The following is a 17687-nucleotide window of genomic DNA, read 5'->3' on the forward strand; positions in this document are numbered from 1 at the left end:
AAACCTTTATGTCCATTTTTGTAGTGCAGACTCACGGTCAGAAATCCCTTCAAACTACTGTCAGTACACAGAGTTGACTCTCAGCTGGCAGTCGGTTTGCTACTCGTTCCTTCACACCTGAACTTACCTATCCACCATCCAGTGCAGTCTCTACCATCTACCACCAAAGAACTCACTCCGTCAAAACCTCACATTGGATCCCGGATCAGTTCAAGGACACCAATAAAGAGACCATTCCCCAGAACCCACTGTATACCCACCTGGCAGAAGTAATTCTTCCGTCCAAGTAAGATCAGTCTAATTCTTCCTGAAGTTCCACTTATCAACAACCTCAAACTCACCATACTCTTCTCGCTCTTCTTCAGAATACAGACGACCCTGGTTGCCCTTCACAAGGACAAGAACCGCACAGTCTCACTTTTCCATCCATCCATCCATCCATCCATCCATTTTCTGCCGCTTATCCGGGGTCGGGTCGCGGGGGCAGCAGCTTCAGAAGGGAGGCCCAGACTTCCCTCTCCCCAGCCACTTCTTCCAGCTCCTCCGGGGGAATCCCAAGGCGTTCCCAGCCAGCCGAGAGACATAATCCCTCCAGCGTGTCCTGGGTCTTCCCCGAGGCCTCCTCCCGGTGGGACGTGCCCGAACACCTCACCAGGGAGGCGTCCAGGAGGCATCCTGACCAGATGCCCGAGCCTCAACTGGCTCCTCTCGACGTGGAGGAGCAGCGGCTCTACTCTGAGTCCCTCCCGGATGACCGAGCTTCTCACCCTATCTCTAAGGGAGAGCCCAGCCACCCTGCGGAGGAAACCCATTTCGGCCGCTCGTACCCGTGATCTCGTTCTTTCGGTCATGACCCAAAGTTCAGTCTCACTTTTCATCATTGTTAAAATAAACTTTATTTTTCTGATCACTTGTTCTCCTGGTGGTGTTCTGTATGTGGGTAAAGAGACTAGGGCCCATCATGGCACTCCAAAGATCGTCCATAAAATCAGTGTGTAAATCTGTAACTCAAAACTCACCACAGTGCTCTGGTGGTGAGCACCAGACACATTAGATGTGTTTCATCCCTTGATGTGTTTCATCCCCAGCCAGATTCCAATAGCCAGATTCTGCTATTGGAATCTGGCTCCCCGGGCCGGCCTTGGCTGACCAGCTATCCTTCCCTGGTTGTTATTTCTAAAGAAGACTCTGTTCTTCTGCCCCCCCTCCCTGGTACAGCTGTGTCTCTGAACTGATAAAGCTGGCGTGAATTCCAAGATCGTACTCGCAATCGCATGCTTCAGTTACACACACACACATAACTCACATGAGACCCATATGCATGTCACACCTCCTCGTACCCGGCTTGTTTTGTCTATATGTGTTTATATGTGCTTAAGTGCCGAGGTTATTTTTCTTCATCTCAAGCTCTGCCCTGCAAAGAGCAGAGTGTGAGCCAGGCTGGGTTTTTTTTTGCCTCTCCTTCTTTCCTTCCTTACCTGATGTTTTCTCTTAATTTTTTTTCTATTTCCTCCTGCAAGGGCGCCTGTCGGGCTGCAAGGAGTCAGCCAACTATCCTCCTCCCACCCCCCACCCCCATGTTGTGGATGGATGGTTGTAACTGAAATTGTAATTTCGTTGTCTTTGTGACAATGACAATAAAATTCTTCTGGAGAAGACAAGATATTTGGGTTTCTAACAAGACCTAAACATTGTTTTAAAAATTCTCAAAATAAGAAACCAAGAATTTATATGAATCAGTAAATATTTAACAAACTATTGTAAATGAGGAGTCAAAGGTCAGATTTAGAGCCCTGACACATATTCAACAGGCTGATAAACCTGATAACTCTCCCTATTTTTCCTGTGCTTAAACAAACCTTGAAACTGGGAGGAACAACAGCTGCTGAAGCTGAAAGCTGATTGGCTGAAGCCTCTCTGCACTGACACGTGATTGGTAGATCAGAGCTCAACCCAGTTTCTGTTTTCAGGAAATGAAACTCACACAGTCGCTGTGACTGAGAGCAGAAATGGAGCAGAATCAGATGGACCGAGAAACTTTCTCCTGTTCGATCTGTTTGGATCTACTGAAGGATCCGGTGACGATTCCCTGTGGACACAGCTACTGTATGAACTGTATTAAAAGCTTCTGGGATGAAGGTGAGGAGAAGAAAAGCTGCCACTGTCCTCAATGCAGAGAGACATTCACACCGAGGCCTGTTTTAAAGAAGAACACCATGCTAGCAGCTTTAGTGGAGCAGCTGAAGAAGACTGGACTCCAAGCTGCTCCTGCTGATCACTGCTATGCTGGACCTGAAGATGTGGCCTGTGATTTCTGCACTGGAAGAAAACTGAAAGCCATCAAGTCCTGTTTAGTCTGTCTGGCCTCTTACTGTGAGAAACACCTTCAGCCTCATTATGATGTAGCTCCTTTAAAAAAACACAAGCTGGTGGAGCCGTCCAAGAACCTCCAGGAGAACATCTGCTCTAAGCATGATGAGGTGATGAAGATGTTCTGCCGCACTGATCAGACATTTATCTGCTACATTTGCCCAGTTGATGAGCATGAAGGTCATGACACAGTGTCAACTGCAGCAGAAAGGACTGAGAGGCAGAGAGAGCTGGAGGAGAGACGAGGAAACATCCAGCAGAGAATCCAGGACAGAGAGAAAGAAGTGAAGCTGCTTCAACAGGAGGTGGAGGCCATCAATCACTCTGCTGATAAAACAGTGGAGGACAGTGAGAAGATCTTCACTGAGCTGATCCGTCTCCTCCAGAAAAGAAGCTCTGATGTGAAGCAGCAGATCAGATCCCAGCAGGAAACTGAAGTGAGTCGAGTCAAAGATGTTCAGGAGAAGCTGGAGCAGGAGATCAGTGAGCTGAAGAGGAAAGACGCTGAGCTGGAGCAGCTCTCACACACAGAGGATCACAACCAGTTTCTCCTCAACTACCCCTCACTGCCAGCACTCAGGGAGTCGACACACTCATCCAGCATCAACATCCGTCCTCTGAGACACTTTGAGGACGTGACAGCAGCTGTGTCAGAGCTCAGAGACAAACTACAGGATGTCCTGAGAGACTCATGGACAAACATCTCACTGATGGTCACTGAGGTGGATGTTCTACTGTCAGGACCAGAACCAAAGACCAGAGATGGATTCTTAAAGTATTCATATAAAATCACAATGGATCCAAACACAGCTCACACAAAGCTGGCTCTATCAGATGGGAACAGGAAGGTGACAGGGATGGATCAACATCAGTCTTATCCAAGTCATACAGACAGATTCACTTATTGGCTTCAGGTTCTGAGTAAAGAGAGTCTGACTGGACGTTGTTACTGGGAGGTGGAGAGGAGCGGGAGAGTTTATGTTGCAGTCACATACAAGAATATCAGCAGAGCAGGAAGTCGTAATGAATGTAAATTTGGACATAATGATAAATCTTGGGCTTTACGTTGTAAAGGTTCTCCAAGTTTTGGTCACAACAACATCTGGACCTCCATCTCAGGTCCAGTTTCCTCCAGAGTCGGAGTGTACCTGGACCACAGAGCAGGTATTCTGTCCTTCTACAGCGTCTCTGAATCCATGACTCTGATCCACAGAGTCCAGACCAGATTCACTGAGCCGCTACTGGCTGGAGTTTTGGTTTGTAAAAAAAGTTCTGCAGAGTTCTGTAAACCCAAATAGACAGAATCCTCTAAAGCAGGAGTGTGTAACTCATTTTCATTTTGGGCCATGTCAATAATCTGAATGCTCTTAAAGGACCGGTTGTGCAAGAATATGTTGATAAAACCAATTAAACTGTTAAAATATCAATAAATAGCCATTCCTCCATGATTTTGATTGTTTTAGTGGAGGATTTTTTTGCAATTAAAATTACAGATTGCGTGATGCCAATTTAGAAATGTTTGTAAGATTTTTTTATATTTGTGCTAATGTATGATGTTGAATGTGATTTTTTTTTATTACAGACACTTAAACTCAATGTTTTTGACCAATATTGAGAAAAAGGTTTCAGTAAAATGAGAAAAAAATCTAGAGATTTGTTGATTTTGTGTGAATTTTGCAGATTTGTGAAAAACTGCAAGGACTTATTGATGTAACTTGGAGTCTAGAGGGCCACATAAAAAGCTCTGGCGGGCCAAATTTGGCCCCCGGACCTTGAGTTTGACACCTGTGCTCTAAAGGTTCACTGAGTTTGATTCGTATTTTTAATCCTTCAATGAATTATTTTCTTGATCATTCTTGTTTTCTTTGTAAACTGCTCAGAAATAATGAGATAAGGGGTAGGATTAAATAAGTGGCCACGTCTTCCTAATCCTTTTCAAACAGAAAAATAGTGGTAAATTTTTCTGTTTATTGATTTATGCACATGTTTTCTCTGTCCTACTGATTGCTAGTTTTACTGTTTATAAAAATCTGTTCAAAATAAATTAAATCAAAATCAATAGTGAGAGCTCTTGTTTTTCTTGAAATCTGATCTTCTGTTTTTGTTAAATTTGCTCATTTTTCAATATTCCTCTCTAAAACAGATGATCAGAAAATTAGCCGTTTGTCATATCTTGTTAGTTTTTGCAGCATTGACGGTGAACTCAGGAATAAAATGACAAATAATTCCTCAGGTTGAAAAAGTTAAACCAATTCTTTGATCCTGTTCTTGTTTTGATACATTTTAAGTCTTGACATATCAGTGTCTCATTGTGATCTTGAACTGATTTCATCTCTATTTTTTGTAGGGGTGCATCGATTTAACGGCCAGGCGATTTATCTGTGCCGATTTCCTTAATTTTTTGAGATTGGTGATCATTTTTACATGTGAAGCCAATCTTATCCACCGATGTTACCAACCTCGGCAAAGGTGTAAAAATCAACCACTGTGCTTTTCTTTTATCCTGTGAGAGGTTTGACTGACAAACCGGCCCACCACGTCATGTCTGCACATTTACAGTCAACAGTACCCGCTGTTGCTAATTCAACAACTTTTTTGACATATTGAGCAACATTTCAGACAAAAAAATTATATCGGCCAAAATCAGAATCGGTAAGTTAGGCTTTTTAAAAAGATCGGTAATTGGCGATTGGCCAGAAAACTGCAATTGGTGCACCCCTAATTTTTAGGAGAAGAAACTCCAGAATAAATATGTCATGTTGCTGGACTGTTGCTGGTCGCAAAGTTTGGGAACAGATTTGATTCTGGCTTCTAGGATCTATTTTTATTTGATGTCAAGAAATGAAAGAAGCTTTATGCTTCTTTATCTGAAGCATAGAGAGACAATAACTGACCTCCTCAGATCAAAAGCCAATATCTGTGATGGTATGGGGGTGTGTTAATGCCCATGATATGGGTAACTTACACATTTGTGAAGGTACCTTTAATGCTGAATGTTTCATACAGGTTTTAGAGCAACATATGATGCCATCCAAGCCATGTCTTTTTGAGGGACATCCCTGCTGATTTGAGCAAGACGATGCCAAGTCACATTCTACACGTGTTACAACAGCATGGTGCTGCAGTAAGAGTGGACTGGTCTGCCTGCAGTCCAGATCCTTCTCCCATCGAACATGTGTGGTGCATTATGAAGCACAAAATACGACAATGGAGACCAGGACTGTTGAGCAACTGAAGTTATACATCAAACAAGAGTGTGATGAATTCCACCTACAAAGCTTAAACAATTATTTTCCTGAATTCATAATTGCTAAATGAATGTTGTTAAAAGGAAAGATGATGTAACATGGAGGTAAATCACCTCATTAGCTGTCAAGTCAAAACTTTCAGACAAGGTATATACATTTCTGTTCTTTCAGGTTCCTGTCTGCAGGACGGTCAAAGCTGCACATATTTACTTAACCTCCTGTTTTTTTTAAATGCTTTTAATGGGTAATTAAAAATAAAGTAAAAAACAAAACAAAAAAATGCTTTTGACGTATTTCATGAAGTCAAAAGCACCATAGTCAAGTATTAAAGTGAGTAGTATCTGGAATATTTCAGCTACATCCCTTTGCTTTAAATTCAACCAAATTAATGCTGTTATTCATTTTCACACTCATTGGTTCTTAAGCTCAGGTCATTAGAAAATAAATAGTAAAATTATTTTATCAGGAGTGTCTCGTGATGGTGGCTGCACAGTGGCGCAGTTGGTAGAGCTGTTGCCTTGCAGCACGAAGGTTCTGGGTTCGATTCCCGGCCCCGGTCTTTCTGCATGGAGTTTGCATGTTCTCCCTGTGCATGGTGGGTTTTCTCCAGGTACTCCGGTTTCCTCCTAACATGACTGTTAGGTTAATTGGCCTCTACAAATTGTCCCTAGGTGTGTGTGCATGGTTGTTTGTCTCTGTGTTGCCCTGTGACAGACTGGCGACCTGTCCAGGGTGACCCCGCCTCTCGCCCGGAACGTTGGCTGGAGATGGGCACCAGCACCCCTCCTGACCCCACTGAGGGACAAGGGTGAAAGAAAATGGATGGATGTCTCATGATGCTGGAGAAGATAAAATCTTTGTTTTCCGCTTCAGTTATACAGAACATGCTCTCAAAGTAAAGTCTGACAATATCTTCAGAAATTTCAACAAAACTTAAGTTGGGAAAACTTAAGTCTCAAATTAAGAAACTAAGAACTTTTGTTAACCAGTAACTATTGAATAAACCTTCTTGTAAGTGAGCAGACAAAGGTCAGATTTACCGTTCTGCTCCTTATTCTGCAGGATGTAAAAACATAATGACCTATGAAGCTGGGTGGAACCAGGGGTGAAAGTAGTTTTAAATTCTTGGGGGTACTATGACAAAAGTGTGTGTGTGTGTGTGTGTGTATATATATATATATATATATATATATATATATATATATATATATATATATATATATATATAAAATTCCCTTCTCACCCTCTGTGGGTGGTCTGTTTCATCCTCTGAGCTCGGGTCCTCTACCAGAGGCCTGGGAGCTTGAGGGTTCTGCGCAGTATCTTGGCTGTGCCTAGAACTGCACATTTCTGGACTGAGATGTCTGATGTTATTCCTGGGATCTGTTTGAGCCACTGCTCCAGTTTGGGGGTGACTGCCCCGAGGGCCCCGATGACCACAGGCACCACTGTGGTCTTCACCTTCCAGGTCTTTTCCAGTTCCTCCCTGAGGCCCTGGTATTTCTCCAGTTTCTCATGCTCCTTTTTCCTGATGTTGTAGTCACTTGGTATTGCTACATCCACCACAACGGCTTTCCTCTGTTCTTTATCCACCACCACAATGTCCGGTTGGTTCGCCATTACCATCTTGTCTGTCTGGATCTGGAAGTCCCTCAGGATCTTAGCTCGGTCATTCTCCACCACTTTTGGGGGTGTTCCCCACTTTGATCCCGGGGCTTCCAGTCCATATTCTGCACAGATGTTCCTGTACACTATGCCCGCCACTTGGTTATGTCGTTCCATGTACGCTTTCCCTGCCAGCATCTTGCACCCTGCTGTGATGTGCTGGACTGTCTCAGGGGCCTCCTTGCACAATATACACCTTGGGTCTTGTCTGGTGTGGTAGATCTGAGCCTCTATTGCTCTGGTGTGTACATATATATATATATATATATATATATATATATATATATATATATATATATATATATATATATATATATATATATATATATAAAATCTGTGCTGATTTTTTTTTTTTTTGGGAAGCAATAAAAGCTGGGTATCTCTTGAATTGCGACACAATTAAGCTGTATTTCCTCCCTGAGCCCACTGGCTGCAATGTTGACACCTTGAGATGCCCTCAGACCTAAATTATGAACATCATGGCATGGAGACCATCCCAGTTTTCCATGTCTGGCATATAACCATTGATTTTAGCTTTTAAACTGGTTCTATTGATCCTGTGTCCAGACAGAGGGATAATCAGCAGCCCAGCATCATGACCTGTTTGTTCTGAAGATCCTGCAGCTCCTCATCCTGACTCTCATACTGACATGAGGAACCACAGAGCTCTGCTAGGTTAAAGCTCATCTTCTGAAGTTGGTATATTTTCCTACAACAGGTTCCAGAGGAATCACCTCAAACCAGATGTTGGACTGGATTTTATTTCACTGTCATTTGTGAATGTTAGAGCCTCATTTTCAACAGTGGAGCTATAAAGATTGAAAAGGGTTATTATTAAGTCTCATCAACATCAATATTTCCACTAATTAAGAGGCTAAAAAAATTTTGAGTAAGGAAAAGCCTCTCAGACTCTGAGCTCAAAGCAAGACGCCAGACAGCATTAAAACTATTATTTTTTAATTAGACATTTGTTTGTTAAATACTTAATGAAACATATGCTGCCGAGTGGCGAGGCGTTGTTTCGCAGTGGCCACCAGAGGGAGCTGTGTGCGCCGGCTCGCTAGAGAATGGGGTGGAAACCGATGTTTAAAATCCAGTCCAACATCTGGTTTGAGCTTTGTCCTTGTTATGGTGTGCTAACGGTTTTCTGCCGTCCTAAACAGAAGATTTCTGTGACAAACTGTGGAGCTTGTTCGGGTTCCGTGAGGAACTGTGGGGTTTGGTATGTCTTGGCATATTGTGAGTTTCTGTGAATGATATCTGGTTCTAGTTAAACAATGATCTGTTATTTCACTGAATGTATGTTTATCTGACCTTACTATGCAGTGCCAGTTAGGGTGAATGGCCCGTTGCCTTCCGCGATTTTGAGCTGTAAGCAAAGTTTACTGGAGGGTGCATGGAAGTTCGCCCAACCAGCCTACATGTGTTTTGTGGACTTGGAGAAGACATTCAACCGTGTCCCTAGGGGGGCTTTGTGGAGGGTTCTCCGGGAGTATGGGGTACCGGGCCCTTTGATACGGGCTGTCAGGTCCCTGAATGACCGGTGTCAGAGTCTGGTGTGACACCAGACTCTGACCAGGAAGTAAGTCAGGCTCATTTCCAGTGAGAGATGGATTCCACCAAGGCTGTCCTTTATTGTCATCGATTCTGTTCATTACTTTCATGGACAGAATCTCTAGACGCAGCCGAGGCGTTGAGGGGATCCGTTTTGGTGGCCTTAGGATTGCATCTCCGCACACAGAACTGTCACTATCAGAGGGGAACAGGAAGGTGACACAAACGGGTAAATTACAGTCTTATTCTACTCACCCAGAGAGATTCCCTTATTTTATTCAGGTCCTCAGTAAACAGAGTCTGACTGGACATTGTTACTGGGAGGCGGAGTGGAAAGGGTCATGGATTTATGCAGCAGATGCATACAAGAATATCAGCAGAGAAGGATGTGGTAATGAATGTATTACCACATCCATCCTGAAAGTAATGACAAATCTTGGGCTTTAGACCGTTACTCAAATATAGTTTTTTTGTATTCCAGGAGCCATAAACGATATTACTGCTGATAACTACATAATTAAATAATGTGGTCAATAAATAATGTGTAAAATTAGGGTTTCTTACGAAATTAGTGGGTGCTGACTATATGTAGATCTATTATTCTGGGATTTATTGAAACATTTGTTGTCAGTACATACTTCTGATCACTAGAGGTCACTGTTTTGCTTTATATTTATTGATCACTTATTTTGTTTGTTTGCATTAAGATGTGTTTATAATCTTTTTGTAACCTTTGCTCATTTCCTCTGAGTAGAAACAAAACAAAATGTTTCTCAAATTGATGAAATATAGTTTTTTTTTCGTATATTTTGGCCATTTTCTTCTGTTGATCTTAAATTGTGTTTTTAAATAATTTGGCGGCCATTTAAATGCAGCAAATGTCATGCGTTATCTTGTAATGACTACAAATAAATTAATTCAGTTTTTATTTATTTACTTTTTGTTTGCAGTGGGGTGGGATCAGTTTGGATTTGCACTTCTTCAGCTTTTAATTAACATTTTAATCTGTATTGCAGAAAACAAACATACACCATGTAAGTGTGAAAGATGCGTTTTTCTTTACAAATTGAAAACATGTTGAAGTTAGTTTTTTTTATGATTTATTACATTTACATATTTTTCTTCTTTTTATCTAATAGTCATATTAATGCCTAATATTGCCTTTGGGGTTTGTTTCTTAGATTTGGCAAATTTTTAGTTGATTGAAGTATTTTGTATTAATACGCCATTATGATTTTTTAAGGTATGGTTTGAGTGGAAAAAAAAACTTCAGGATTATTAGTCAACCTGCTTTTATTTTGACGTAAATGTTCGGTTTTTCGTTTTTTTTTACTGTCATACAGCAACTTGATAACCTTCAAGAGAAATATTTTAAAGGAGACATTTTTATTCGAACGATTCTTTTTTATAATTTCACCAATAGACATTTTATTGGATTATTTTGTACATTTTAAATAAACGTCTAAATTACATCCTGTCGCTTTAGAGGCTTTGGGCCGCAGAACTCAATGTTTTGACGGCTGGAGATTTGCTGTGGATTAACTTTCAAAATAAAATGCTTGAGTAAATCATTCTAGTTTTTAAGGGTACAAAATAATATTTCTCATATACATTGTGCTTTATTTATTTACTTATAAATCAATATATAAATTTATTTTAAGAGGGACACATTTTTTCTCATTGTGCTTTATTTATTAAATCGTTTGCCAATTTATTATTTATGAAATAAATTCATTTCTATATGTTAACGGTATCCCATTGTACTTTCAGCTTCATCCATTTATTTCTTTTTATAAAAGGTACACAGTACTTTCTCTGATTATAAACTCTGCTGTACTTAAATATAAATTTTAAAATTATAAACTGTACTTATTTCTTTAAAAGTACAAATTATTTTTCCCAATAACTAATTTAGTAAGAAACCCTAATTTTACACATCATTTATTGACCACATTATTTAATTATGCAGTTATCAGCAGTAATATCGTTTACGGCTCCTGGAATACAAAAGAACTACATTTGAGTAACGGCCTGAAGCCCAAGATTTGTCATTACTTTCAAATATACATTCATTACCACATCCTTTTATTTATTTATATCTATATATCTATATATTTTATCAATGAATTAATTGTAGGAAGTAGCATAGAAGGAAAGTAAAAAGCAATAAAGATGAAAAAAGAGGAAAAGAAGGGATGAAAAGAAACAATGTGTATTTTATCTTGTATTTATCATGCATGTATTATTACGTAACTATAAATAGATTTTGTTTTAATTGAACTGAAGACAGATGGAAGAAAAAAGAGGAGAATAAAAGAAAACAGAGGACCTCATCCAAAGCTTTCTTTTATTTTGAAGGGTTGATACTCTACTTCCGGGTGTCAGAGCTTTAACTTGCCTGACTTGTTTTTGAAAACAGAGCAGCTGAGCGGAGCACTGCGGATCGCTGCAGTCCTGCTCCGTCCTCTCCGGTTCTCTCACACCGACTCTCTCCTCCTCTTCCAGCCGCCGACAGCGTCTCATCCCTCCGTCTGCGGGGGACCGCGGGAAGACCCCACAATGTTGCGCCGCGAGTGACCGCCTCTGCAGGGTTGCCCTTGACTCGGGGAGGACTTGGACGGGGCTGATGGAGGTGACATTGTGACGGAGCTGGAGCGCCAGGGATGCTGGACGGGACCTGATCGGAACAGCAGCAGCAGAGTCCCCCCTGAGGCTCAGGGGAGGAAGTAGGGAGGCCTGAGTGGTCTCCACCTCCGGATCAAATCCAGCCAGACACAAGGCAAGTGTGCATGAGCAGATAAACAAAAGCCACCCCAGGCTGGTACGTCTGCACTGCAGATAAGCTGCAAGCTTCCTCTTCTAAACATGACGGGCAGCTGTGGTCTCGGACTGTGAGTTTTTGGGTTGTAGAAGCGATGGCCGAACACGAGGAAGCGGAGTCTCTCAGGAAGGAGGATGAGGAACCGGCCGCCAACCTCAAATCCAAAAGTCTGCCCGTCTTAAACGAAGCAGCTCCCCAGGAGAAAACCTTACTGGACAGCTCGACCCGGATGTCCATAGCAGCCGAGGAGAGCTCCGAGTTCATCCAGCTGCCGGCCCGGACCGAGTCCTTCCAGGCCGAGTCCCCGACCAGAAGCACCTACCTGCCAAAGCCCGGGAAGTCGGCTCTGAACAGGCCGAGCTCCTACGTGGACAACCCGGAGGTCCGGAGGAGTAAGTCCAGACTGGCTCAGATCCGCCTGCTGAGCAGGAAGTACCTGCGCCTCATCCTGCAGGACTCGCGCTGCTTCCTGTTCTGCATGTGCTACCTGACCTTCATCCAGTCGCTCATGGTGTCCGGCTACCTCAGCAGCGTCATCACCACCATCGAGAAGCGCTACAGCCTCCGCAGCTCGGAGTCGGGCCTCCTGGTCAGCTGTTTCGACATTGGGAGCCTCGTGGTTGTGGTCTTCATCAGCTACTTTGGCGGTCGGGGTCAAAGGCCACGCTGGTTGGCGGTTGGCGGGATCTTCATTGCCATGGGCGCCGCTCTCTTCTCCTTACCTCATTTCATCTCCCCAGCCTACCAGATCCAGGAGCTGAACTCTTCCTCGGCCAACGAGGGGCTGTGCATGAACAGCAACGCCAGCGGCAGGGACCGGGTTGACATCACTTCCTGTCCCAGGGACCAGGACGGAAACGAGCACCGCCTGTATGTAGCACTGTTCGTCATCGCGCAGATCCTGGTGGGGATGGGGTCCACGCCCATCTACACGCTGGGTCCCACGTACCTGGACGACAACGTGAAGAAGGAGAACGCGTCGCTCTACCTGGGTAAGGTTGCTTTTCGCCTGGCGGTTGACTTCCGGCGCAACTCCGCTCAAAACAAAATTCCCGCTTTCAGAACAGTGTGAGTTTTCTCGCCTTGACTCCAATTGTCCAATTCTGGTCGAATTTTTTGCCGGGCCAATCGGCGAACAGAAGGAGAATTTCGGAACAATGATGTTGATTTTCTGCTGTTTCAGCAATGGCAGCGGAGAACGTAAACGAAGCTGTGTTGGTCAGACTTTAAAATATTGAATTGACATCAACAGCTGCCTCATTCCGATCGGCCCTTCTCCATCAGTGTAGAATAGTTGTCAACTTCCGGTAAGCTTCATTGCTACGAACTGGCGCATTTACATAGACCATGGGATTTAAAACCACCACAGCGTAGAGTCCAAACCCTCTATACGAAGGGGTGCTGGTTTTAACGTTTGCTCAGATGCGTTTTACTTGTTTTATTTATAAGCTCAAAGCTCCGATAAGTTGAGTTGCAAAGAAGAAAGAGCGTTTGAGGTCAACTGTTTTACACCAGCTATCCCTCCTCAATATGGAGGCACAATGCCGTTCAATTTCAAAATACTTTCTTTAACACGATTCCCAGTTGACATTGATTTATATCTTATTATAATATCACACAGTATTTAAAAGTAGTTCAGCCTCTCTGTCTGTCCACACAAATGAATCTCGTGGGGGAATGTTTAATTCCTAAGAGGAAGTTGTGGTTGTTTTGAAGCATTGTGATTGGCTGACAGGTTTTAGCTTGGCGCTACACTGCCCCCTGTAGGTTTGGCATGTTTGAAACAACGCTCAGTAGTGTGATTCAGCAGGTTGGTGTGGATTAACACTTTTCTTAAACCAATAAGGTGCAGATGAGATAATTTTATCAGTCTGGGGTTTCTCCCATTGACTTGGATGCCTCTGGTAGATTTTATACTGGGTCAATCAGTGAACAGGAGGAGAAGTTTTGAATGATGACGTTGATTTTCTGCATCCTATCTGCGTGGATTTACTCCTATTTTCTGCAGCAGGGTCCAGCTCTGATTTCAGATGGTTTTAGAAAGCTCTTCCTCTAAAATCTGCTCCACATAGTTCTGGAGCTATTGTAAACACCTTCACATCCTACCCCAGAAATTCTCGCCCCAGTAGCCTCAAACAAACTCTACGGTAATTAAACCAGCTAATGGGAGCAGGGTTTATGCAAGAGGCCGAGGGAGGTGGCGTGAACAGGGAGGTCTGCTGTGCTTCTCCTGTAGTCGGGGGCAAACATCTGAAATCCCTTCAGAGGGCTGGACTCAGCTGGAACTACATGTTCTTTTGGAAATGACCAGAATAGTAACAAGGCTGAGTAAAGTCACCAGGAATGGTCAAATTTATTTAATCCTGACCTGAAATAAGTAGATATAATGCGCAAACATATGCGAAAGAGGAAATGCAAATGTAAAGCCAAGTTTGTTCTTAAGAGATTATCAAACAGCAAAATCTAACTTTCTGTGACTTCTGAAGCATTTCTAGGCGTCTACAATCCTTCAATTCTCAAACGGAGGGAAAGTAGAAACAGAAAATCACTTTATGAACTACGAACAGCCTTTGCAGTTTTCTGGTCGATCAATCTTTAAAAAAACTCATCTGAAGTTGTGCTAAATAAAGAAAGTTGCTGTATCAGCAGCAGGGTGACTAATGTTAACTGCAAACATGCAGACATGACCTCATATGATAAATAAATAAACCTCTGTTTATTTATTTATTCCTTAACATCCCGGATGTTTCTGTGTGTTTCTACTATATTTTAATACTTACTAACTTATTATGATTTTATTAATTATATAATTTACTTACATTTTTAATTTAGTTGTGCTTTCTTTTGTGCACAATGACAATAAAATGAATTCTGATTCTGATCTGTCAGTCAAACTTCGCTCAGCAGAGAAATGGAGGATGGTGGTTGATTTTTTATTTTTTTGGAAATAAGTTAACTATGAAAACTTGTGATGCGTTCAGTACTTGGTTTCCGTTTTACTGATTCTGTAAAAACATACAGTCTGGAAATGGAACGTGTTTGTACTTTCAGACCTTTTTCTCTGTCTCTGTGTCTAAATATTGAGAAAAAATGCTCTAAAAGTAAAAAAAAGAAACTTTGTTGTATTAATGATGCTTTAGTGCTTCTATCAGCGATGCATTGAGTTTAATAAAAAGCTTTTCAGTCTGTGCAGACAGAGCAGCCTGTTGGGTGTTTCGAGATCCGGCTGCTGATAGTTTCTGTCCAGATTTACACTGTAGAGATTATTAATTTTTTATTTTTACTATTAATAAACATTAATCTGAATGTAGGCTGTAAAGAGGAGCTGATAGATTGTTTGTGAGGCGGCAGGAGAACGGGCTTAGCAGGGAGGTGCTGCGCAGTAATCCTGTTGTATTTCAAGCAAAATGTGTCACAGAACAGGCATTTCATTAAGACCCCAGAAACTGTGTCAGCCTGGAACAACAGAAAAAACACTGTACATCCGTTTTAAACGTCGGCGAACGCAGCACGGAAACTAAGTACTGAACGCATCACAAGTTTTCATAGTAATCCATATATAGAAAGAAGCCAAAACAAATGCATTCAGAAATTAACTCTTCAGTGCCAAATGTATCATTTTTGATAGGATTATATCTGTCAAAGTAAATGTAAACGTTTGGCTGGTTTAGATGGTAAACTCTGCTAGTAAATCTCAAAACACTGAGAAGTTCTAGAGGAGAAAGGATCTGACATTATTAAGTTATTTATTACTCTTTAAACTTGTGCAGACAGAGAGGAGAGCCGCTCTCCCCGCCATGTTGGCCGGCTCCCAGAACGTTTTTGTCTTCCTGGATCCACTCGACCCGTATCCATTCAGCTGCTTCTATGGCCGGTGAATGCCAGAGTTTTTGTCTCCAGTTGACAATCGGCGGCTGCTGGACGTCGCAGAGAGCTGCAGCAGACAGTTTGGCTCCAGAAACCCGTCGGTTAGGCTAACGGCTGCTGACAGTTTCTCCTGTTCCTGGAATGCAGCTCCGTCTGTTGAAAATCAGCTTTTAGTTTTTCATTTCACATCCGAACAGGAAGCAAGTCCTTCAGCTCTGTAGCTTTTCATATTATGAAATCAATATTTAACCCAAAGTTTAATTATAAATGCATTTTTCTCAGTAGATAAGTGCCACATTCAGTAGATAAGTGCCACATTCATTGGTTTGCTGATTAATCGTGCTGATTATTTGCTATTTTGAAATAATCTGCTAGAAAAAAACCAATGAATCAGTCGGAGTTAGATTTTAATTCAAAAGGAGACACAGAGTAAACTCTAGCATATTTCTCAGTTTATTCCCATTTCATAGAAGCTTTTTTAAAGTTTTTACTTCACTAATGGGACAATTTAGGCTTTTTTTCTTATCTAAAATGGCCCCAATATGCCGTCATTTATTATGTTTCACCTCTGAATTTGTAACTGCAGACTTAGGAAGGATCAATGGTTAAGTCTTAAGTTGCCTTGTCTTGTAACATCTCATTTTCTTGATAAATTAAATGTTTTTTTAGACTGCACTGTATTTAAACAGATATTTGATCAGGTTAAGTCAAAAGCAGCTCGTTTAAACTCCACATTTAGAGCCTTTGGTTTCTCCAGTCAGCAGGAATTCGGTTTTGCTGCCGCTCTTTCGGTTTTTGATGCATTTTGTGAATTTCCACCATTTGTTTTAAATGGTGGAACTTCTTTGCAGCTTTTATTGAGTCATTGTTTTATATCTGATTCATTGCATGAGTAGAAACCTGAAGTGTGTCTGAAATCGACGGCACACAAAGAGCTGACTGTACATTCATTGGCCTCTTATGCTACTTAGCCTACTGGGGTCATTACATTGGCTGCAGAGCTTGAGATAAGTGACGACAGATTATGGATTTATTTAATCTGAAGCCATATTGTGGAATGCTACATATAGACAGTTTACTGACCTGCTTTACCTTTTTAAACCTTTTAAATATAGAAGCAAGGAACAGATTTCCTGACAGACTTGTGTCGACTCTGAATCAAAGTGTCTTCTGATTTAATTAGTTTTCTGCAGAAAATGCTGACTGGGACAAAAGTTTGAAATAAAGAGTCATGTAAATCTTAAACCACATGGCTGAGCCTACTGGGAACATGGCCAGCAGCAACACACAGAGGCCTTTTATTTTCAGATCTGGGTTTTATGTTGGGCGACTTAAACAAAGAATTCAGCTGCTGGTACGTGTGCATCAGCTTTCAGAGCTCCACAAACACTAACGGTTCTACTTTTAAAGAATGAAATCAGGTATTTAGAGCAGACGTTAGGAAGCAGAGGCCTCAGAGGTCTGGCTCAAAGACTTTTCAGGAACTTGGAACAAAGATTCAAATAACTTACCACCTGAAGACGACGTTTCAGCTCTACGAAACATCTAAAGTTTTACTAAAATGTTACCATTTCTGCTTGAACTTCTATCTTACTGCTACTATATTTTAAAACCTTTTACTACGAAGTAAAAGGTTCTTCCACTAAGCTTTCCAGTTATGTTTTAATGTCGCCAAATCCTGCACAGAAAATGCTTCTTGGTGAGACGGATCTTTAACCTGAATGACTAAAAGGATCCAATTTTTTCCTCTTCCTGTAAAAATGAAGTAAAAACAATTCACTGCGTCTCATCCGACGTTGACAAATGGCATCAAAATGTGTCTCCAGAGAAGTTTTCCTTGTTTCCACTGCCACAGTTTAAGAAACCATGACTTTACAGATCATTAGATACGACAGTTCTGTGTCAACATTTTGCACGTCAGCATCTCAACTGAAGTTGAGGTGAAAGGAGAAAAGCCAAAGTCGCTGATGTTCCTGTCATTTTGGCTGATTTGAGCTTTTCTTTGTGTCGGCCTCGATGCGCCTCGACGCCTGAAGGCTCGGCAGACGTCCGTCAGAATAATTCAGGACAATATTTCTCTGTGACCCCAATAAGAGACGCTCTGTTTGGCCGCCATGGAGGCAGAAACGCTTTAAAAATGAATCTCCAGACGTGGACTGACC

At 41.8% G+C, this 17687-nt stretch overlaps 2 protein-coding genes across 2 annotated transcripts in view; both read left to right on the forward strand.

Moving 5' to 3' along the window:
• The first annotated feature begins 1591 nt into the window (after positions 1–1591).
• Positions 1592–3797, forward strand: LOC145548068 (tripartite motif-containing protein 16-like). The gene has a single exon (XM_081598568.1). The coding sequence runs from the start codon at positions 2010–2012 to the stop codon at positions 3666–3668; it is 1659 nt and encodes a 552-aa protein (XP_081454694.1). The 5' UTR covers positions 1592–2009; the 3' UTR covers positions 3669–3797.
• A 7392-nt stretch (positions 3798–11189) lies between these two features.
• LOC103480012 (solute carrier organic anion transporter family member 5A1-like) overlaps positions 11190–17687 on the forward strand; it is a 36852-nt gene continuing 30354 nt past the window's right edge. The window contains exon 1 of the mRNA XM_081598175.1: positions 11190–12650. Coding sequence (XP_081454301.1) covers positions 11753–12650 — 898 coding nt within the window. The 5' untranslated portion in view covers positions 11190–11752. The remainder of the gene's footprint in view (positions 12651–17687) is intronic.

The sequence above is a fragment of the Poecilia reticulata genome, chromosome 17 (assembly GCF_904066995.2).
Source record: "Poecilia reticulata chromosome 17, P_reticulata-male-v2, whole genome shotgun sequence".
NCBI lineage: Eukaryota > Metazoa > Chordata > Actinopteri > Cyprinodontiformes > Poeciliidae > Poecilia > Poecilia reticulata.

Bases quoted from the DNA above. Each gene is read 5' to 3' on its own strand.
- LOC145548068 (XM_081598568.1), top strand. From the start codon at position 2,010: ATGGAGCAGAATCAGATGGACCGAGAAACTTTCTCCTGTTCGATCTGT.